Here is a 24,140-nt window from a genome sequence, read left to right on the forward strand (position 1 = left end):
GATGTTGTTTTCTTGCCCCGGTGGTGATGCAGATCCCTGAGGGGGTGCAGGGTTTGTTTGGGAGTGCTGTGTGTTTCAGGCTGGGGTGCTGGAGGGTTCAGTGCAGCGTGGCTCTGTTCTGTTCTCATGGTTTGGCTCCAGGGACAGGCACCTTCTGTGGATGGGCTTTTTTGCCTGCTCTGAGATTTTACTGTAAGAAGAGTCCAGCAGTCTGGTACCTACCTTGATAAGCTTTACAGGTAAATCTTTGCTTCCTGTGTCTGCATTTTAACCACAGGGAATATTTATAACAGCACTGTGATGTTTTTGTTCATTTTTACAAAAGAGCCTCTGCAAAGACACATCCTCTAGGGGTGTGTGTGTAGCATATGTGTCACTGATGTCTCAGTAACAAGCCACTTTTGTGGCACTCATGGGGAGCACCAGAGGACAGCAGGCCTGAGGCTCTGTGATTTTTTACATATAGGTACAATAATTGCAGCCTTCAGTACTCTTGTTTGCTAAAACTGATTTTTCCTGCAAAAGGACAGCTTTTACATTATCTTACTGAATTTATTCCTCTGTGAAAATTCTTCAAGATGGGAAAAGTTAAATTTTATTACATATTTATTGATATTTTTGATTCAAGAGGCTGTTGAACTTCTTTTTTTCACGTTAGGATTTCGCTTCTCCAAACCTGGTCTGTGTGTTAGGCATTGATGTGGCTTTGAATTGCATCACCTCACCATGCAACCTTTCTGTGGGTGGGAGAGAGGGAGGGAGGAGAAACGGTGAGGTTTCAGTGTTTATATGTGGAGGTGTGGGGAGATGGAAATAAAATTCTAAAATCAAAAGGGACTTGGCCTCTGGTGAGCTGTTTGTAAAAGCCAAAGCTGTGCTTAGCTGCAGGCACAGAGTGCTGCAGGATGGCCTGCTGCTTCATTGGTGTGTCCACAGGCTTGTCACAGTTAGAGATTTGTAAATGTGTTGGGGAAAACCAGTTGGACATGTAAATAGCCTCACTGGCTGCACCTCCAGAGGCAGGATCTAAAAGGGCTTACAAAAAAGAAAAAAAATTCTCTTTTTTCCCCGATGAGAGACATTGTTATAAGATTATGTAAATTGTTGCATATGTGATGCAACACATCACATGTGTGATGTTTGCTAATGAGAACTCTGCAGTGATCTGGAACACTGAAAATATGAAGAGTGCATGCATACTGTAAAGACTTTCTTAGAATGAGTATTGAATAGGTGCATTGATAATGAGCAAAGAATATACCTTTTATCTGTTTGTAATACATGATAAAGAATCTCTTTTAGAAATATGCAGAGTTTATTATTTGTATTTTTTTCTCCCTGTGACATAAGATGTTTCAGGATAGGATTCAGCAGAGATTTTGGTTGCTAAACTATTATATACCAATTAATTTTTTTTTTTCTTAAATGCTGTATATTTATACCTGGCACAGACCAGATGAGGGTTTCTAGAAAGAAAAGTAGGTACTAAAATCAGTTTGGGACAGGGAGAATCCTAACTGTGCAGTGGGAAGACGATCGCTTCAGATCCAATTAACTTCTTCATTACTTTTATCTTGTAGCTGTTTATAAATGCAGGAGTGATAAATGTCAGTGTTCTGGGTCAAGTGGGACTACAGATGCTTTGCCACATAAGTATTTTATCTGCAGAATTGATTGTATATTTCATTTAACAGCTAAAACCCCTCAGGGTAGAAAATCATTTAGCATTTCAGGTACTTTTCAATAATTAATTTTCATTTCAGCTTTTACAAAATTCTCATCAGTGATTATGGAAAGCTTAAGCCAAGTAGCAAGAGAGCTAAAGGAGCACACCCATGATGGTGTATTTTGTAACTGCTCTATTATGCAATGCCTTTTTCAGTAATCTGTTCTCTCAATACCATTGCCATACCTCTTGTTCTTTGCTTCATGTCCTGGGCTCAAACAGCTGCTCTTCCCCAATAGTCTCATAAGAGCAATTAAGAATCTGTATCTTTTACTGAATTGCCTGGACTTTTTTGCCCTGTAGAAAAGAGTGTCTTTTGATCTTGCTTAGTCTTAATTTCCTCCTGCTCTTGTACTTTTGTTTATAGCTTGGCTTTTCCACAAAGAGAAGCGGGAAGGGGGCGGCATCTGCTAACAAATATTTTGTAAAAGATGCAAAGACTTAGAATCAGGCTGCTTATGAAATTCATTTTTCTTTAGGTCCCGTTGCAGTGACAAGGTACAGTCACCGTGTGCCATTACTATGGGACTTGTGTTCTGCAGCATTTTGGGGTGAAGTGCTGAGTGGGTAATGTAAAGAACTGATCTGGGATTCAGGAGGTAGCATTCAGATGAAACCTTGTGAAATGAAGTCCTGTCCTGAGGAGGTGTGGTCCTGTGTCTCCCAATGTTTTCTGTGGCTGCAGAGGGAGAGGGAGCCCATTATCCTGTGAGAGCCCTCAGTGTGTGTGTCCAGCTCTTCACTTTGGGAGGGCGTAGAGACACGAGTGGGTGATAGGCTCCTCTCCTGCCCTGCCTTAGGGAAACCAGAGGGAAATGTTCATGCTTCAGTGTTCAGGCTTGCCCAAAGCAGAGAAAGTGAGTGTAGCTTGTACAGCCTGGTTCTGGCCTGGCTGGGAGCCCCTGTGCAGCCTGGAACAGAGTGGGGTGTCCTTGGGAAGGGAATGTCCCTGCTATGTTCCCAGATCTGTGCTGATGAGCTTTGCTGAAGCCTGCCCTGCCCTCCTGGACATCCCCATGTTTACAGGAGAGCCTTCAAGGGACACAGCTGTGGGTGCATCTGCTCTGAGCCAGTCCTGCCCCAAGAGTGTCCCCACAAGGCTTGGTCAGCTCAGTGCTGACCTGTGGGCCCTGTGCTGCTGCAGAAAGCTCCATAGTACATAGAGCCTCCTTGCAACAATTAAAATCTTGCCAGTGTTACAGAAGTGGTTGTCTCTGAGCTGCCTTTTTTAAATTCTGGCTTCCTTTGACTTCCCTGCACAACAGCTGTGTGTATTTCTTCTAGTGCTGTTTGAGGAAGAGTTGGTTTCTGAGCATCAATGTCAGGTTATTATTCAGACACTGAACATGTGCATGTGGTCCCCCCCACCTCCCCTTTGCAGGTATTGAAGTGTAAGAATCAACAACCACTTAGGAACAAGGGTAACAATGTTTCCCAAAGCATCTATTTAGAATTGCGGCTATTGCTGATGTGGGTTCATCTGTCCTGGTGACATGAGAGCAAAGAGCTCATGAAACACCTTAAAAACCAGAATCTTGGGATGAGAAAAGCAAGGTCAGCCACAAATGGCAAATCTGCTCTGACTCTATAATCACTTGAGGCAGTAACAAAAATGCAAAAAGTTACAGATAACAACTAAAATGCTAATTTAATTCTGTCCAAATCTCTTTCCCTTGTAGAATACAGAAGTCTTAAACAATTGCATACTGTTTTTTCCTCCACCTGCTTCTGTCCGTGCAGTGTTGGCTTTCGTGGGTGAGCCTGTGCCATTTGCCACTTCTGATGTCTGGTCTTGTGCTGGGATGTTCTACAGTGTGACTCTGTCATAAGCTAGAAACTTTTCTGTTTGTGGTTATTTAAAGAGGAAATGGTAATTTCACAGGGACTTTTCTGTCTTACTTGCTTTTGGGTTTGTATTTTATACAGAAAATTTTCCAATTGACATGGCAACAATAAAATTGTCAGTTTGCTGATTGCCAGAAATGGTTTTATTTTTAACCTGGAAGAGAGCAGTGTTGGTGCCTGTTCCACATGAACAGCTCCTGGGCCTCGGCAGCTCTTGTGCTGCTCGGTGCTGTTGTGCCTGTGTTGTCCAGCCCTGATGGCTGCTGCTGTTCCTCTGTCAGCAGTGACCTCTGTGCTCCTCTCACTCATTAATGAGGCATGGGCTGCTGCTCTGCTTGTCTGTGTGAATCTCCCTTGAACAAAGCAAACTCCCACCGGGGGCTGCTGCTGGACAGGGAGATGATGAGCAGCTCGTTAGCACTGGCAGAGGTTTGCAGGAGCCAGGGAGGGCGTGGAGCTGGGGGGTGCTGTACTGGGACCTTGAGTGCTGTGGCAGGGCCACTGTCACCCCTTGGTGCTGTTCTGGGGCAGGTCCTGTTCCAGCCCTCCCTGTGCCTCTTGCTCCCTCCTTCTGTCCTTCCTGCTGCCTTGTTTGACAGGTTGCCTTGAGGAAGGGGTGAGTGGGCTCACAGGATGAGGTGCAGGGCAGGATGTGCAGAACTGGGGCCATCCCTTAGCAGCCATGAGCTGTTTCCTCTGTGCCTCTGTCCTTGTCCCCTTTGTTCCAGGGACACTTGAACACAGCACTCAAACCTGAGAGGAGCAAATGCCTCCAAGGTAATTTAGGTTCTGCAAGATCTGTGAAAGATGAAAAAGAGGAAGGAGACCTCAGATGCCCCCACAAAATGGGAAAGGCTGGGATATGAACCCTTGATGTTGGAGGCCAGAGATTTGTAATCTATTCCTTTGGGATAGATTACAAATCCCAGTTACTGAGATCTCTGCTTAGAGCTCAGAGTTCTTAAACATGGGATGTTTTGAGATCCCTGGACCTGCTCTATTTTTACTCTTGTGTGGACTGGGGAACTTGCTGTAGCTGTTGGCCTTAAATACAAACCATCAGTTTGACCCTTCAAGACCTTGTTAAGAGGCTGCCTGCAAGCAAGTGTGGAATGTGTTTCCTGAATCTTTCTTGGCCTCCTGAGGCTGGACCTAGGTCTGTGATCAGAGCTTGTGTATGGTAGCTATGCCTGTAGAGAGGTGAGCAAGGAGAAACAGTAAGCACAAGGTCTTGTAAAGGTCTCAGAAACCTTTCACAGAAAGACTTAATCTTACAGAATTTCTTAATTCTGTATGACAAATTGTTCTTGTTTTAAAATTTAGCTGGCGTGGGAAGAGGAGGGTGGAATTGATGCATACAATTTGGATTTGTGGAAGATGGAGCAGCCTCTGCCCAGGATTGAACTTCCAGGATCATTACCAGCAATCAGAATCATCACCAAAGCCATCACTGGGAGTAGAAACCAGTTTTCATATTTTTAGAGCCATGCTAAAGAGGTACAGCTCTGGTGTTTCAGGAATGATTTAGCCAAATGTTTTCACCTGCTGGATTCTGCTAAAGCAAACACTGACCACCACATTGCTGCAAATAGAGACTCAGGAGGGTAGAGGTGAATCTTCTGAACTTGTTCTGGTATAGAGGTTTGCACTGCAGCTGATATTGGGCATTTTCACCATGAAATCTGCATCTCTTTAATTGCTGGTGATTTTTTTTTTCCTGGCTTTTTACATTATCTACCCTGTGCTATGAGAAAAGAACAGGCTGCTGATTAACTGAATGGAGACTTTTGCCTTGGGCAAGTTCTGGAAAAGAATTTGCTGTAAACTTTTAGGCATCAGACTGGGATTGGATTCTGACCATTGTGTGAACTATGGGGCTGGAGATTCTCATTCTCTGTTTTTGCACAGGGTAATTGTACTCAATCAATAAATAAAGAGAGAGAGAGAGAAAGAAAGAAAGAAAGGAAGAAGATAAGTTTGTAATAAATCCTGATTTCCAGGCAGTTTCACTAGGGGAAAACTCATCTTTCATGCCAGCCTGCAGGAAGTCTTCACTGTGGTATGGAGTAGAAATATGCAAATGCTACAGATAGAGTCTCTTTTTCTCAAATCCTTGGGATTTTCAAGAGTAATTAGTGAATGATTTATGTTACTTTGAGTTTTGAAGAGATGCAATGGATTAATTTCAAGAACCTTCCTAGACAGTCATTTATAGCACATTGTATGTTACTTATGAGAGAACCTGAATTCTCACTCTTTTGCCCAAAGCTCTGTGTTTGAATTTTTACACAAGGATTGGCAACTCTCTTCCCTGGGATTTAAATTTGTCCAATGTCTAGTCAAATGAGGACTGGCTATTTTGCTCCATCACCCGAGAGCTTAGATCCAAGGGAACATTGCTGTGTGGCTTCTGCCTGCTGCCCTCGGGGCCAGGAGAGGCAAGTGAGGCCCCTGGGACTGTGCAGCAGGAGGTGGGGGGTGCCAGGCAGAGCCCCTGGGACAGGGATGCTGTGGACAGGGATGTTATCCAGCCCCTGGGACAGGGATGTTATCCAGCCCCTGGGACAGGGATGTTACCCAGCCCCTGGGACAGGGATGCTGTGGACTGGGATGTTACCCAGCCCCTGGGACAGGGATGTTATCCAGCCCCTGGGACAGGGATGCTGTTGACAGGGATGTTACCCAGCCCCTGGGACAGGGATGTTATCCAGCCCCCAGCACTGGGATGCTGTGGACTCAGATGTTATCCAGGGACAGGGCTGCCCTGAGCAGCTGAAGGGCTCCTGGGCACCCCAAGCCCTGGGGGTGTTTGGATCATGGATTTGAGTTTCAGAGATGCCCAAATGTGTGGGGCTGAGGTAGCTCATAGGTGTGGCCTGCTAAAGGTTTGGGAAGATGTGATGTGAAACAGTGATGTGAAACAGTGCACTGCCCGTTGTTTTCAAGGTGTGTGGCTATAAAAGTAGAATATCTTAATTTCCTTAAAAACTTGAACCAGTTACACAACAGCTGAAAAAAAAAAATCTAATTTTAATAAAAGTCAAGTATAGACTGATCTACACTGCACTGTCCCCAGGACATTTGCAAAGTTCTGGAATTCCTTCAGCTGCACAAACAGAAATTTATAAATATTTATTGAAAAGTAGTTTATTGAAAATGTCACCTGTGCAACTGGAAATGAACATGAAAGAGAAACTGAGGTGGCAGGGAACAGCTTGTTACAGACAAGTTGTCCACTTGGTTTTGTGTTTCTGGTTTATGAGTGGCTGTTTTAATTTTGGTCTCTGCCAGCTGCTTCTGCACACACAGTTCAGAAGGAACATCCAAGAAAAAATGGATTCTTTAGGAGGCAGATTGTGGCAACCATCACTTGATGGAATGGCTGCTGGAGGATTCAACATTACTGGAAAAAATGTGTTTTGAGGGAAATCAGCTGCCACTGCTGCATGACAATTGAATATGCTGTTAAGACATCATGCACAATACTAAAAGGAAGGGTGCAAAATATAAACACCTGCAATTCTAAATGCTACTGTAGAGATACTTCTCACCCATTTCCAGTGGTGAGACTAAAATGCAGTCATAAACAAGTTCATAGGTTTTCCAAGTTTTGAGAGCTACTCAATTTTATATAATTTTTTTGTGGTCTATAATTTGTTCTTTAGTTTTAAGAATCTCACTTTTGGGCAGTGTTTGAGGAATTCAGGATCTCTATTTATCCTGATTAGTCTAGATACAGGACTATTTAATCAGCACCCAGAACTTACCTCACACTAGGTTTATAACAGCATAAATCTCCATCTTTAAATTTCTTTTAAAAGATAAAATCTTGCTCAAGTTTGACTTCAGGAAAAACTTCTCCTTGTGCCCATTGCATGCGTGTGAATATGAGAAAGGCAAGGCTTTTCTTAAAGCATGAAAAAATAGAAAGTGGGGAAGTGTTCCAATAAGGATGAAACCTTTTTAAGCCCCATTGCTTAAAAGAAGGGGTGTTGTGGGGGGGATCTTGGAGAATTCTGACTGGAGCAGTGTCACTTTGAGGGAGGAATAAATTCAGCTAGTCAGGATTTGTGTTGCCTAAATATTACATGTAAGATTCATAAACATAGTTTATAAAATACTAAACTGTAACATAAAATATCTAAGTATTGAATGAAAAAATATTTTCCCCTCATATTTCAAATTGGGGCATTTTAATTGCAGGTACTTATCCCTCACTTTACACATTGCTGGCTGCAGGGTTTGAGGTTAATACAGTCAACCTACTTCTGAGTTTTGTAGTGTGTAACAATCTGCACTGGAAAAGCAGCATTCTCTTCTGCTCCTCAAAGCAAACTGCATGTAATTGTCAAAAAGTAAAGCTGGCCTAGAAAGAAGTGTTGGGGCTTTGAATTTTACTTTTTGAATGATGAATTTTGCTTTTTGAAGAAAGGAAACTTTTTATTGCTTGACATGGGTGATCTAGTATACTGAAATTAGTGAGCCTAAAATAGATTGACATGAAGTAAAATAGAGGGTGGAAAATGTACACTGAAGTACCTGAATATATTTGTGAAGAACTGTATTTGTTCAGATGCAGAATGTTCTTCTTTCACACACTTTCTGTGCCTCTTACAATTTTTAAATACTTTTGTGTTTCTTTGCCATATATGTTGTATACAGTTATATATAACAGATATATAAATTATTAAAAAAACCCCAATGAAACAAAGCTCCAAACTTGTGAATTGAAAGTTGGCTGTATACATCTCTTGCATATAAACTTATTCAATATTCATTGATATTGAGCTATTCAAGTGCTTCTTGACTACCAGATCTGAAACCTGTGGGAAGATCAGCTAAAGCAGCTGCACTGAACCTGACTGATCACAGTTGTGTTGTGTGCGGGCACTTGGATCCACCTGCCCAGCATGAATACCTGCATTGCTCCAGTTCTGAAAAGTAAAATTCTGTTTAGCAGCATGTAGGTTGAACTAAAGAGCTGCTGGCCTCGTGTTTTCCTCGTTGAGTTGGAGCAGTGGATGAAGGCAGTGCTGCTTTCAGTTCTCACTCGCTGATTCAGAGAGATGTTACCACTGTGTAGCAGCAGGGAAGGTGCAGAATCCAATTACAGCTTTTCATGTTGGGGTTTACTGATTAGTTTTACTATTTCAGATGTTATACCTGCAGTTCATGTTTGCTTATCTTTATTTGTTACTTGTTAATTTTTAAATGCTGTAAGAAATGGAGCTGGCATTGTTGGTTTTTTCAGAAAATTTCATATCTCTCTTCAACCAAGTGAAATGGAAAGAAGGGATTAATTTGAACTTCATGGTATTGTAATGATTTTTCACTGTTGCAAATTGGTTTTGCTCCCTGTAGTCTCTGTCCTTTATTGCATTAGTGCTGCAGAACAATAGTGGTGGGAGATATTGCTTTATGAACTCCAGCACCTCAGTACTGCCGTTGTCATTCATCACCTAATATAGGCTAATTGATGCTACTACAGACCATTCCAGAATGAAAAAGGAACATTTCTGCTTTAGCTAGGTGATGGTCACTTCATCTGTAGCGAGCACAAAAAGCCAGATAAATATTTGATGTGAACCTTTATAAAAATATATTAAAAAGCAAAAGTCTTGTTTTATGTGAAGAACTCATGGATTAGAACTAAAGAACAAAATAACTGCAAGAATTTTATGCTACAAGATGCTCCAGAGGTTTATTTTTCATTATATACTGTGTTTCAAGAGTTACGAGTGAATCGTTTTTAGCTCATTTAAGCTGCACATTTCTTTTGCCAACTAGATACAAATAATTTGTACACAATGTGGTTTTAAAGACGTACACAATGTGACTTCCTCTGGAGCACTGTAGGGTAAAAAAATGGCTTCCCCTTCCCCCTCACTTTGATGAAATAGAGACTTTTTTCTTGAATATTTAATGGCTATTTAAAGTCTGCGATTAACGAATTACTTCTGTATGAAAGGTCGCAGTGAGATTTGAACGCTGCCGCCAGGTCAGTGGCGGCCCGCGGGACGGCTCCGAGCTGGCCCGTGCGCTGCGGTGGCCGCGGGGCGGCTCAGGTGGCACCGGTGTCGCACAGCAGGGCAGCTCCCGCTCCCACCCCGCGGCCACCCTGCCCTGACAAGGCTCGGAGAGAGGAGCCCTCCTGCTACACATCACTTGGAGGCTGGAAAGGGCTTAGAAGTTTTTCCAGAAAGGGAGCTTGGCTGTTAAATATCCCTGCAGAAAACGTGGGAGGAGTATTGAAATGTTTTGATGAGGGATGTGAAGACTGCTTGCACATTTAGCTCCTTCATCTCTTGTACTGTTTTCTTGCATTTATTTGCAAGTGTGCTACCAGGCAAGGCACACACCGGGTGAATTTGTGCTTTATCTGTTTTCTGAGTGGAAAAACTTTTGCTGTAGTGTCAGATCCGTGCTGTTAATAAGCCTTCTAGCAAAATCTCCCCCGTGTCATCAGTTGTGGAGGGATTGGTGTGAGGCAGGGGCAGCCCCCAGCTGCCCGGGGAGATGGGCCGTGGGTATCTGTGCGTGGTGGGAAAGGCTGCACCAGTGCGAGAGCAATGGACAGGAGAGAGCGGCCGAATGCTTCTGTAACTCGTGAGCGGCCCGGGAGTGCTCCGAGCTCGGGCGGGGGCGGAGGAAACCGCTGAGAAAATTCCCTAAGAGTCACTGAGCTTTGCCGAAGCCCCACGAGTGCGCTGTCCCGCGGGACCGCCGCTCCGCGCCCTTCTCAGGCGCCTTTTGGGATGTGTTCGGCTTTAAAGCACCGCTGCTGTCCGGACCTGCACCACGGCTTGCGCTGCCCTCCCCACAGCGCGGTGTCTCAGGACACAGGGGAAAAGGGAGCGCTGCCCGTTTCCATTCCCGCCCGGGGCAGGGAGTCCGGGGCCCATCGCCGGCAGCTGCCGGCTCGGTGCTGCTCCAGCCGGGGCGGGAGCGGGGCCGCGCTGGGCTCGGGGCTGCGCTGGGCTCGGGGCCGCCGGGCTGGCTGCCCGTGGGTCGGGGAAACACCGAAGGGGACCCCCGGTGACCGGACACCGGCTATGAAAACACTGTGAAGAACTGCGGGCGGATGGATTTGTGCTGAGCTCTGCCAGGAAGATCCAGTGTAAGGGTTTTTTAAAACGTTTTGGAGAACCTTTGAGAACTCCGAGTTTCCGCACAAACCAAGATAAGGGCGGCGGGGCTGGTCCCGGAATCCTCTCAGGCCTTTCAGGGATCTTTCATTCCTCTTCTGTTTTTCCCGTTACCGGCACGGCTCCGCTGAGCGAGGGGTACCCGGTGAGGAGCCTCCCGCCGGGCTGGGCTGACGGGAGCGCCCCGGCGGAGCACAGAGGGGCTCCCAGAAGCGCCCGCCGCCCTCCGGCGGTGCGGGGCCCGGCCGGGCTCGGTGCCCATCGGTCCGGGCTCCCCCCGGGAGCGGGCGGTCGGAGCGGGCGGGGCGCTGCAGCCCGAGGCCGCGCGGCGGGGCCGCCAATGGCGAGCGCCGCCAGTCGGGGCCGCCCCTCGGTGGCGGCGGCGGCACCGGAGCGCTCCCGGCGCGGCGGGGGCGGGGCGGGGCGCGATGCGATGCGATGCGATGGGCTCTGTCGGGGCGGCGCGGCGCGGCCCCCGCCCGCCCCTCGCCACCGCCCCGCGCTGTGGGGCGGAGCGGAGCGCGGTTCCGCCTCGCTCCGGCGGCCGCCGAGAGCTGCGCTGCGGCGGCGCCCGCGGCCGCTCGGCGATGGCGGCGCGGGAGAAGCGCGGGGCGGGCGGGCGGCCGTGCCGCTGCTAAGTAGGGCAGGGGCGGGGGCGGCGGCGGCGGCGGGGCCGTCGCGGCGGCTGCGCTATGCGGGCCGGGCGCGGGGGGCCGGCCGGGAGACGGCGCCGGGGGCGGCGCGCCCTGCTGCCCGCCGCGGGCCCCGGGGCGCCGGGGCGCTGAGCAACAGTTGGCCCCGCCGCCGCCCAGCATGAAAGTGTGCCGGCGGAAGGCGCTGGCGCTGTGCCTGGGCTACGCGCTGCTGCTGCTGCTCGCCGCGCTCAACCTGCTGGAGTACAAGTGGCGGCGGGAGCCGCGGCGCTGCGGGGAGCCCCCGGCAGCCCCCCGGCACCTCCCCCCGCCGCCGCCGCCGCCGGTCGGGAGCCGCGGCCCGGGGGGCGCCCGGCGGCAGCTGGTCTATGTCTTCACCACCTGGCGCTCGGGCTCGTCCTTCTTCGGGGAGCTCTTCAACCAGAACCCCGAGGTCTTTTTCCTCTACGAGCCGGTGTGGCACGTCTGGCAGAAGCTGTACCCCGGTGACGCCGTCTCGCTGCAAGGGGCGGCCCGCGACATGCTGAGCTCCCTGTACCGATGCGACCTCTCCGTCTTCCAGCTCTACAGCACGGCGGGCGCCGGCAAGAACCTCACCACGCTCGGCATCTTCGGGGCGGCCACCAACAAGGTCATCTGCTCCTCGCCCCTCTGCCCGGCCTATCGCAAGGAGGTGGTGGGCATGGTGGACGACCGGGTGTGCAAAAAGTGTCCCCCGCAGCGCCTCAGCCGCTTCCAGGAGGAATGCCACAAGTACCACACGCTGGTCATCAAGGGCGTCCGTGTCTTTGACCTGGCCGTCCTGGCCCCGCTCATGCGGGACCCGACCCTGGACCTCAAAGTCATCCATCTGGTGCGGGACCCCCGGGCCGTCGCCAGCTCCCGCATCAAGTCCCGGCACGGCCTCATCCGGGAGAGCCTGCAGGTGGTGCGGAGCCGGGACCCCCACATCCACCGCATGCCCTTCCTCGATGCCGGCCACAAGCTGGGCGGGAAGAAGGAGGGGGGGGGCGGCTCGGACTACCATGCCCTGGGTGCCATGGAGGTCATCTGCAGCAGCATGGCCAAGACCCTGCAGACTGCTCTGCACCCCCCCGACTGGCTCCAGGGCAATTACATGGCCGTGCGCTACGAGGACCTGGTGGTGGAGCCCATCAAGACCCTGCGGCAGGTGTACGGCTTTGTGAACCTGGCGGTCAGCCCGGAGATGGAGAAGTTCGCCCTCAACATGACCAGCGGCCCCGGCTACTCCTCCAAGCCGTTCGTGGTGTCGGCCCGGAACGCCAGCCAGGCGCTGAGTGCCTGGAGGACCGCGCTCAGCTACCAGCAGATCAAGCAGGTGGAGGAGTACTGCCAGCAGCCCATGGCCCTGCTGGGCTACGAGCGGGTGGGCAGCCCCGAGGAGGTGAAGGACCTCAGCCGAACGTTGCTCAGGAAGCCGCGGCTGTGACGGGGCAGCGGTGCCGGGGCTGGCGGAGCCCGGGCAGAGGAGCCGCTCCGGCCGCCCTGAGTGAGGGAGGGAGCCGGGAAAAGCAACCTGGGCTCCGATTTCCTCCAAAGACTGCCGAAGGGTAACATACAGTAATGTGATGATTTCGTGGGTTTTTTGGTTTTTTTTGGTTATTTGTTTTGTTTTTTTTTTTACCCGCCCCTTTGCATTGGGTTAGATGCGATTTAAAAAAACAAAATCACGTGGAACTGAAAATATGTGTAAAGCCCCTTCCTCCTTCTGTAAAACGCCAATATCTTGTTCATGAAGTTCTCGTGCGTTTGAAGATGGTAACAAAAACTCTTGCACAATTCCTAACACATCTTTATCTCCCTTGGTGCGCAGGGGATGCCCTTGGAAAACATAATGCCGAAAATCAGACTTTTGTATGAAAGCAAATGTTCAGACATGACAGTAATAAAATAAAATAATAAATGATATTCATTTTTATAATTACCTCAATTGTTTGGGAAATACAGTGTTGCTTATGTACAGCTGGAGGGGATGCTTGCTTAAAATAACAACGTGGACTTCTTAAAGGGTATGGGCGGAGGGCTGGAGTGCAACATTTGATGTGTTCAAAGATCAGGAGCTGCTCTTGCAGAAACAAATACAGATCTTGCAAGTGTAGTGCAGGTTTCATGGCTGTGTCAAAGCAGGTTTCTATTTAACTATTGTCTTTTCTGTTGTATTTAAAAAGTCTTTCAAGTGCCACTGTATTGGTGTCCTAAGAGTTTAAAAACGTTTGCCATCGCAGCAGTATTTATTTTTGTCTTGACATGTATGTCCAGGAGTCACTGTCAAATAGAAGTGGATCTACAGCGTGACAAGAAATGCAGGATTTAAAAAGGCATTTATCATACTGGAAACATTAGCATGTGTGACAACAAAAATAAAATTATATATATTCTATATATTCTATAGTGCTAACAAAACATAAGATGTAAGATATTTCTTGACACTGATTGGTAACAGGCAGAGCAGGGAAGCATAGAAAATGCATAAGATGATTTATTTTTTCCCTTTGTCTGTGTCTGAGGGTATATTTATGTACGAGGAGGGAGGAAATGTACAGCTGTGTGTTCATGGCTGTAACAGAGCTTTGATGGAGCCAGCCCAGCGTTTGATTTCAGAGCGCTGGTTGGAGACTCGTTGCCTGTGAATTGTCATTGCTCTGTGATGGAGCCAGATGGTGGTCTGGCTCTTTCTGGGAGCTCTGCCTAGAGTCTGTCCCATCGTTAAAACTTGATGATTAAAAAAAAAAAAGAAAAAAAAGAGATTTTACTACTTCCGCTTTTGTAATTTCTTGGAAAAAGTCCTGATTTATTAAAGGTTAAGTGGTGTGTTGCATATGAAAAGTGCAGGCACCCTAAGTAGTTTTTAATCTTGGTGTTCTCTGCTGCTCTTTGAAGGCTCATTTTGGAACTTGAGTTTTTAAACAAACGTAGTTTTGCCAAACTGTTCTCTTAGGAGACTACAGACTTTTCTACAGGAAGTACATTTTACATTGCCTATTTGAGTGTTGTGCCTTCAGAAAATGTGAAGAGTATGAGTAGGAAAAAGGAGATTGATTTGTGAAAATAAATTAATATAAACAGGATGCTGATACGTGCGTGTGTATGTGTGGGTGTATGTGTGAAAATTTTAGTGATGTGTAATATGTCTATTTCTTGTAACTCAAGTTAAACAGCTGATAACTGGCTACTAAGATTTTTGAGTTCTTGATGAAATTTTGGCATTAGATGTTGAATTTATTCTGAAAAGGAAAAACATTTAATAAACTAGTTAAAAGATTATTGCATAAGGTTGCCTATACACTTGCTGAATGACTGCATTACATGTTGGTTCCCTCAGCTCATTTTCACCATCAGTGAAATAACATAAAATCTAGCAATGGGAGACCTTTTAATTGGCCTGTTAGGACAGGGTGCTAGAAACGGGAGGGATAGTTAATTTGATGTTTCAAAAACAGATTAAGGCACTCGTGTTGTTGTGGAATGATGTGTTTTGTGTTACCATGTGCATGTTCAGTGCAGTGCTGCTGCGAGGATTTTGGGTGGTTGGCTTTGGGCTGTACCCAGCGGGGTTTTTTATTTTCTCTGGTTGTTGTGTCCGGGGGCAGTGCTCGGAAATCTGACCTGTAGAGCACGGTGCTTGCTTTATCTCCATGGCAGCGTTCCGAGGCTGCCCTGTCCTGCCCTGCCCTGCCGGTGCTGCCCCCGAGCCGCGGGCAGGGCTGGGCCCGGAGCCCCCGGAGCTGCCCTGGAGCGCCGGCCCCGCCTCGGCTGCCCGCAGGGGAGCTGTGCCCGGGGCTCCGCACGGCCCTTTCCGTGTTACACAAAACCCCCCTTGGATTCTGGGAGCTGGTGCATGGTCATTTCTGCGTGCAGAACTCCTTGGTCCTTTTTGGGAAAGTTTTCAGGATGAGTAAAGTGAACAGGAATTGATTTCCTCTGGGAGTGTGAAACAGATGAGCCCAATTGACTTAGCTTCCAAAAATGTCCTTTGGCTCCTAATTATGTTTAAAAGCTCATCCTGTCCTTCTGAGAGAGCGCTTGCTGCTCTTCTAATAGTGGTGCATTGCAAGCATCTGCTTCACTTTCCCGGTACCAGCACTGCCAGCACAGTCACAGCATCTGAATCTGGTCCATAGTTTGGGCTCCACCTACTACATTGCAGCAAGGAATCACCCAACATGCTGAACAACTGCACCCTGGTGAGCCTTGGTGAACAGAAGAAATAGTGCAGTGTTCATTCTGTGAAAATAAAGCACTGCATGTTTGTTCAGGAGAACTGAATGGGACCCTGCTTGTGTAAAGTGCTGGTGGGCTGAGCCCTATGTTTGGTGCTGCTCTACTAAATACGTATGTGAACAACTGGCAATTAAAAGACGATTTTTAGCCCTTTTTTGTATTCAGGAAATAGAAGTAGAAGAACTTTAACAAGCCAAACAGAGTTGAAAAAAAGTTTTAAATGTGGAAAATTACACGGAAAAATAGGGTATCAGAAAGATGAAGGACATGGTTACAAAAGAAGTTTTCCTTTTATGAGGTGGGATAGCTAGCTGTAGTCAGAATAAACTTGACTTTTAAGCTTGAATATAGTCCTGGGTTTGCTTTCTGTCTGATTTAATAATTACAGCATGCTTCTTCAATGCTTGTATTAGTGAAGGATCAATAGCATAAGCAAGGTGCAGAGTGCACTCAGTTGCATGGGAGGGAGATGCTTCTGAAGACTTGGCACGTTGGTTTGATGGAAGAGAAAGGCCAATGGGCAGCTACGTGTTGCTTTCTGCTGTGAACAAAGCCAAAACAACAAACTGGTGTGGTAAATTGCAATGATCATTCAGTGCATGAAAACAGGAAAACCCTCTGTCTTCCACTGAATCAACTAAACCACAAGATGTGTAAAGCTGTGCAAGTTGCTGCTGCTAAGCTCGGAGCTGACAATGAAAAAATGTTAGATCAAGTATCTTTCATTCTTTCTTAACAAAAGGAGGAAGTCCCTTATTTTTCCAATCACTTTGTAATTTGTCAGACATTAAACATCACGCTGTGACTGGGAAGAGGAACATAATTTAAACCCACAAACCTTGTATTTCCATTATGATTAGAACTTGGGTCCTCAGAGGTGAAATACTGATGGTTATAAGCAATCCTGAAACAAGGGTTTCTCATCCTGTAGGCTGTGAGAAGAATAGTGAGATTATTTCCCCCTTCATTTCTATTTGCTAGTGGTGTGTTGAAAATGAAAAGTGTTTAATGTGAGCCCTTCCACACCTCACAGGTGGTCTAAGAGTTGGTGTTCCAGCTTTGCTCCTGTGCATCCCATAAATGCAGGCATGGTCCCTTTGGAGAGGTGGATGCCAGCTGTGCCCAGCTGTGTGGGGCTGCTTTACATGAACAGACTGAACATGGGGCAAATGCTGCCTCTGTTACTTCATTGAATGGATCACAAATGTTCTTATATTCTACTGCCATTTCAACTAAGGGTGTTGTATAAATATTACTCTGCTGGAATTATGCATATGAATAAGGTAAGCAGATTTAATTTGGAGGCTCTAAGAGAATGTGAGACTGCTTGCCATTGATGTATCTGACTTCAACTGTGCTTCCTGCTAAGTTATCCTGGCAGTCAGTACATAGGGTTTGCATTTTGTATCAGAGATCCTCAGCAAGATCTTAGAAAAATATGCATGTTTTATAAGTAAAGAATACATAGGATAACATTTCAGCAGTACTCATTATATTGTGCACATTTAAAGTAAAAAATAAGGTTTATCTGGTTTATTTGGGTTTGCTGGCAACTAATGAGTTTTGTTAACATGTCTAAATAACAGCTCTTCTCTGGGATTTGAATGAAATAGGACTTTCATGCTGAAAAACAAGATGAAAATGTGGTTGCAGGAATTCCCCAAATTAAATGTTATTAGCGAAGCAGCCTTGAGCGAGAAAGGATCTGCTGAGTACCTTTGTCCCAGCAGCAGCTGAAGTGGAAGTTGCTAACTGGAAGGGGCTCTACAGATACAAGATTAAGAAATCTGAAGATTCTAGTAAGCTTTAAGTGTGATCTTGAAGAATATCTGCATGTGCCATTTTCATTGGAGTTGGAGTATTATGCAGGAGTCAGTGGGAGTTATATTTCAGGGTGCCTATGGAAGTCATGGCCTCATAAATTTGTACTGAGGGGGCCTATGGGGGTTTCTGGTCCAAACTATTGCTCAAAGCAGGGTCAGCTTATGACATCAAACTAGGCTGCTCCAGGTTTTATCTTGGTGGGTCTTGTAAACCTGCAAGGACAGAGACTGCACAATCTCCCTGGGCAGCCCCAGTGCTGTGTGGTCCTTGTGGTGATCCATGATGCCTCAGCAAAGCCAGCCCCAGAATCACTAAATATGTTACATAAATTTATTAATACTGTGTTTTGCCTGTGACTACTGACGTGGGTCATGTCCTCACTTCCCTTTAACTGCAAGAGATGTTGGCTGCAGCTCAGCTGTTACAAAGGGTCAGCAGCAGAGTGGCTAATGAGCAGTGATCTCAGTGGAAAAATGGGGATTCACAATTAGAACGCTGCATCCAGCAATATCCCTTGTTCTACCCAGGAGGGATAAAGAGGAGAGCAAAGGCAAAAGAAATTCACTTAGGAGAAAGGAAAGGAATACAAAGAGGGGCTTATCAGACGTTGCTCTTTCTCTGCTATAGGAAGAAAGAAATACTGGTAAGGAAAACTGAAAGAAACAAATGATACCATGCAGCAAGGTCAGGAGAGGATGAATAAAGGCATTTGCATGTTAAAGGCAGTGAGGATAGAAACCTGAAGGACAGAAGAAGAAATGTGATGCTATGTGCTGTAACCATTTGTGATTAATCATGATATGCAGAAAGAATTCCTCACTTCTAAGTTCACAGTTTTAGATTCCCTGATTTTCCTCACAGTTTCAAGATGAATTTCAAACAGGAATAATTTTCATAATTATTCGGATAGTTTTGATGTTCCAATTTGTTTTGTGTATAGATAGAAACAGAGTTGCTGAACTTTTGTCTAAATATTCCTCTCTGCAGACCTCTATGCATAAATTCACAAGCCCCCTAGTCTGCTAAATTCTTGGCACCTTCTTGTTTTCCATCTGCCAGATGGCTCCTTCTCCCACCAGTCAGGGTTATCAACAATTATCTGTTTCAAGCCATGTGCATGTCTCATAACAGTTTATCATGGGAGACATAAAATGGAAAAGTGACATATTTAGTGTTTATGTAACTTTGAGAATCACTTTTGGCAGCTTTCATCGCTTGCTTATTTGCCACTGGTGGTTCCTTTGTATGCTTGCTGTACTGGTCTGGGATCAGCCCTTCAGATCTCAATTATTCAGTCAGTTTACTAAAATCAGACACTTTGCACACTCAGTCAGCTGGTGTTTTTAAATGTACTAACTTAGTTGATGGAGTGGTGACTTGTTTTGTTCTTCAGAACACCCTTATATCTGCTTGACCTCTCTTTTCCAAAGTAATGAGTGATAGGAAATGAGGAAACAGACTCAAGTGGCACCAGTGAAGGTTTAGATTGGATATTTGGAAACATTTCATCACCTTGAAAGGCTTGCCAAGCAATGGCATAGGCTGCTCAGGGAAGTGGCCCAGTCCCCAGCTCTGGAAGTATTGACAAGATGTCTGGCTGTGGTGCTCAGGGACATGGCTTAGAGCTGGGTTAATGGTTGGACTTGGTATCATAAAGGTCTTTAGAACCTAAATGGTTCTCTGATGTGATGGTGACATCAGACTCTGCCAGTGCCATACAGGGGGGTTGGAGGCACTGGGGGTTCTGCAGCTCCTGAGGCAGTGAGAAAGGTCTGGCTGCCAGAGCAGAGTTTGGGGCTTGTGCTCTTCACCTGCTTCACTGGCTGCAGCTCCACCACAAACTGCCAGAGCTGTCGATGGTAAAGGACACCTGGTTCCAAGAGGTACAGTGGAAATGAGTAAGTAGTGGAAAAGAGTTCTTTGTGCTTCTCTGCTCCTCTCCAGGAAGGAGCACACAGCAGCCCGTGCTGACCATAACACTTTGGTTTTGTAAGAGTTTAATAGTTGGTCCCCAATTACATGTTCTTTCATGCTGAGCAGAGGTAAAAATACACAGTATTAAAGTGCTGTGGCTACTGCCCAGAGAATACCTGCTGTGTTATTTTAACCCAGGCACCCTCATCCCAAGACACAACTTGCACACACGAGCCCCCCTCCTTTTATTTTATTTCAAATAGGGAATGTTGTATCTGATGCCACACCTGAGAGGCAGCTCTGCCCTTCTGCCGGTGGTGCCCCACAGGTGTTAATGAGGAATGTTAATGAGCCCGGTATAGCAAGGGCACACCTGAAAGTGGTTAGGGGGTTGTGCTGCTCAGCCTCTTCCCCTCACGGACAGGTGACTCTTGGCGAAACCTGATGGAAGCCGAGGTCTGCTCTGTGCCTTGTTATTCCATGTGCCCTCAGCCTCACCGGGGCAGCTGGCTGGGGCGGGAGCTCTCCCGGGAGGATAAATGCAGGAGGGGAGCCCCTCTTGGGGATGGTGGGGCTTTGCCAGAAGTATCTTTGATGGGAAGGGCTGCTGCAGGCTCGGAGTGCCTGCGGGCCCATGGAACCTGCTAGAAGGTGCCCGAGTTAAAGCCCTTTCCAGAGCTGAAGCCTCGCTGTGCCTGGGCTGTGGGGATGCTGCCGAAGCTGCACGAAAATCGGGGTGTTTTCCAACAGGGAGAGGTGGTGGGGCTGCTGTGCTTGGGGACGTTTCAGTGTAAAGAGTTGATAAAGCACATGGAAGAGCACCAGCCGGGACTAAGGAGGCTCTCGAGAGCCCTGGAGCAGGGAATGCCGCTGAGGAGAGGCGCGGGCGGCCGGGCAGCGTGCGGGCCCCACCGAGGGGCCGATGGAACCCAGGGAGCCGATGGAGGTGATGGAGGCGATGGATCCGATGGAGGTGAGCCATGGCGGAGCGGCGGCGCTGTGAGGGTGGCAGGGGTAGTGCTGGGACACCCTTCCAGCCAGGCTCGGCTGTCGGCTGGAGCTGCCCCGGGAGCAGCGGCGGCGGGGCCGTGCTGGGGATGGGCCCCAGCTCCATGGCCGGTGGCAGCAGGGCTCTGCATGGTGGCTGTGGGAATGAGCCAGGCCGAGCCGGGCTCAAAACTCGTCTGGGGAGATGCTGTAAGTGGATGTGTTGTTTGTCCGGGCTGGTGGCTGTGGGGGTCAGGCTCTGGGGGTGCCCTGCTGCTGTCAGGGCATTTGGCTCCTGTCTGTGCCATGGAGAGTGGCACATCGCCCTGGTACTGTTGTATCCCCATGGCACCATCTGCTGTGCTCTGGGCACTCCTGCCTGTGCCCTCCTCTTCAGGGACACTTCAGGCAAATCTCCTACACGTGAGGAGAGGCTTCAGAGTTGATGGTTTCTTGCACACATGTTCTGACAGAAAAAGTTTGTACATTTCCTCGTCATTTACATGTCTTGTTGGGTTTCAATGTGGAGTCCTTTAGTGTATCTACTGGTCCTGCCCCATGCTTGCAGTCACAGATGAATTACAGAATGTGTCTGTTTCTCTTTGTCTTCTTTCTGAAATGGACGTGGCTCTCCTGACCTCTCATCCCTCCTGCACAGGTGAGCTTTTGTCTCGCTCCTGTGTCATTCACAACAGTGATCAGGCTCCCTGTTGCTTAATTAGTCCTTTCATAATGAATAATTTGGGTAAGTGCTTTGCTCTGAGTAGTACCCAGCCGTTTTTCTTTGCTATGTCTATTTGAACAAAGAATTATTTGGAAGTTTAGCATTTCACAATTGCTGGCTTTGACGGTGGTGCAAGCTGTAAACTATACTTAGATTGCTGAAATAATATTAAGAAATCAATGGACTTTTGCTCACTGCAGGCTTCAGGTCTTGACACAGCAACTCATAATGGCTCCTCATTTTCACTTATCAGTCTCTGCGTAGGAGATGCTGAGAAAATGTGTGTGAGCTTACAGTGGAGTCCTGTTGGCTGCTCTGAGCACCATGAACGTGTGTCCCTATACACTGTGACCCCTGGTTAAAACAATAGACATAAATTATTCTCATATGTAAGCCTTGGATTTTCTTGCCTTAGGTATACAGGCATCATGTAGCAGCCTTTTGGGTAGCTGCTGAGTTTATCCCTGTTGATGCTAAAAACACGCAAAGGCCAAATAGAAGAAATGAAAAATCTAAACATAATTTTAGAGAGAGGGTAGCTGAAAAAACAGGCAGTTGATGCATTTAAAATGGTTTGTGTTTTAAAAAAATCCCTCATAACTATTTACTTAGTACTTCTGTAATTAAGACTATTATTTCAAGCATTCCCAGCAGTTCTTCTGCATTGGGTTACTGAAGCTAAATCAAGATCCCACTGTTCTTACTTCTTCTCTGACTTGTGTTAAGGGGTCACTTTGCAGGCTTCTGGTGATGGGCATTCTGCTTCCATGTTGAATGGGTGGCCTTGGAGGGAGAAGAGGGGGTATCCCAAGATATCCAGATGGTGAATAAACTTCCTGTAGGCACCCTGGCTGTTAGAGAATGTGCTGGCATCCTGTGGTACAAGGCTGTGCTGGGCACTCTGGGGATTGATGAACAAGTGTGGCAGTGAGGAGATGATAACATGTTTGGCACAGCAGACCATGTTATTGTCTAAAAAGTTTGTTTGACATATGGTTATTCTAGCCCAAACAGTAAATACCTCATTATACAAAGCTATTACTGTTTCTAACTTGGCTTTCTGGTACTTCAGTGAAAGCGATGTATCTCTGGCATTTACTGGATTGTAGTAGTGACAAAACCACAGCACACTGGCATCATTATGTATGTACAGAACTCTATTTTTCAGGCCACTGGATACATCACAGATGCAGATCTATTCCCCTTCATTGTTCATGTACTTAGCCTTAAAATCTGAGCTCTTCCAGTGGCAGTGTGGCCTGGGAGAGGCAGCCCAGAGCTCGTGTGTGACATTTCTTTCCAAGTGAAGCTTCTCTGCAGAGGGAGGTTGTGGTGAGGGTGGGTAGAATAGGCCATGCTGCTCCTGGACAGTTCTAGGGGTTTCTGACAACCCCAGGTTGGGGTGATTAGGACTTAATAGAGCTGTGAGCAGCCTACAGGGCTCTGCACCTGATAGGGAGCCTGTGTCCATGAGCTTTTGGTTTCTCTCCTGGTACCCTGAGAATTACCAAGATTTTTGAGCTAATGGCTGTGAGAAAAAAGCCATAAAAATGCAGTGAATCACTTAAGAATGTGTTTTCAGAAGGTTTTTAAAATGGTGCAGTGATGCTGCTAATTGTGCATATATTTGCATTCCAATTATCCAGGCTTAGTCTGTGTGATGAACACATTCAGGGGTAGAGCCAGTGGTACAAGAGATTCCTCAGTGGCTGGAGGATCAGGCCATGGTTAGGCACAGGGGTAAATTTAGTTCATTGATGTAACATATTCTTAATTTAAAAACCTATCCTCAGTAAAAAGTATTATTGCATTTGGATTAGAATATGGTCTTAACTCATAGACATTTAATTTTCACATAAACCCCTCTTAAGTAAAAAAAAGGAAGTAAGGTAATTTAAAGGAAGCATTTCTATGCTAATGTGCAGCATTTAGGGAACAAGTGGTGCATGAGCAGGCCACTGCAGACATGGTATCTGAAGAATGGGAATGGAGATAAGTTTGATTTCTACACCTAATGGCAAGAGCTTATTAGGCAGCAGACTCAAAATGAATTTCTGAAAAGTGGGACTGGGAGCTGAGGTATGGATGACAGAGTATGGATTTACAGGAGAGGCTAGGTGAAGAGGTGCAAATATACTTTTTGTATAGATGTATAATCTTCTTTTAATAAAGCACGTTGCCCTGTAACAGCGCTTCTTCCCTTCTGTTAGGCTGAGCACTGTTTGAAGTGTGTCCTCCCCTGCCCTAAAAGGGAATTGAAATACCTAATAATTGCTTCCAGGTGTGTTGAACTTTGCTTTAGCCTTGCCTTGTTCCTGGGGTTTGGCTTCCTCAGTCCCTTCATGGTGCCCTGTGAGCTGCAGGCTTTGCTCTGCAACCAGTACAGAGCCGTGGGTGCCCCAGCACTGCTGGGACCAGGCTGGAGCTGTGCCACATCCTAGCAACATCTCTGGCAGGCAATTGTTTCACAGTCATTCTCACATACAGCTTTACAGCAGTCTGTGCCCTGGCAGCAAGGATGGTGTTTACAAATTTCCTAATTTGGAGCTTTTAGGGTCACAGGAGCACTTCTGGTCCTAGCAGCAATTTAGTGTGACCTCATACAATGACACTGTGGTCCTTCACATAAAAGGGAAGCAGGATTTTGCCCTGTACTTCCAAAAATATTTTATTTATTTATTTTTATAAGAGCAGTTGGCTTCCAAACACTCCTATTATTTCTAAGGTGTTGTGGGAATTGGTGTTGCTGATCTGGCACTCTTGCTTTCTTATCTGCTGTTTCATCATGGTTTCACTGTAGAGACATTTGTTGTCAGGAAATCAATACACTGAGTTTGGGAAGAGCTGCAGCTGCTTGGGAAGTGGAAGCAACAAGCTAAACAGCTGATCCATCAAGTTCCCTTGCAATATTTGTTTCAGTAATGGATCACAGCCTTATCCAGTTAAGTGATGTCCCTGGCAGTCACCTCAGTGCCAGCTCAGGCTGGCTCTGGTGATAGAAAGATCTGTTCATCCAACAGAGGCAATACTCCTTCTGGAGTCCCTGAAGGAAAAGCAGGAAATCAGCCTCAGACAGGGCA

General features: G+C 46.9%; 1 protein-coding gene across 1 annotated transcript; it reads left to right on the forward strand.

The window, feature by feature from the left end:
- The first annotated feature begins 11,463 nt into the window (after nt 1-11,463).
- Nucleotides 11,464-14,856, forward strand: CHST2 (carbohydrate sulfotransferase 2). The gene has a single exon (XM_054282519.1). The coding sequence runs from the start codon at nt 11,530-11,532 to the stop codon at nt 12,817-12,819; it is 1,290 nt and encodes a 429-aa protein (XP_054138494.1). The 5' UTR covers nt 11,464-11,529; the 3' UTR covers nt 12,820-14,856.
- Nucleotides 14,857-24,140: the final 9,284 nt, after the last annotated feature.

Source organism: Melozone crissalis, unplaced genomic scaffold, assembly GCF_028551555.1.
Source record: "Melozone crissalis strain CALT ecotype California unplaced genomic scaffold, PUWL_Pcris_2 ptg000034l_1, whole genome shotgun sequence".
Lineage (NCBI taxonomy): Eukaryota > Metazoa > Chordata > Aves > Passeriformes > Passerellidae > Melozone > Melozone crissalis.

What these genes read in the sequence shown, in the direction of transcription:
- CHST2 (XM_054282519.1), top strand. Translation starts at nt 11,530, where the DNA reads ATGAAAGTGTGCCGGCGGAAGGCGCTGGCGCTGTGCCTGGGCTACGCG.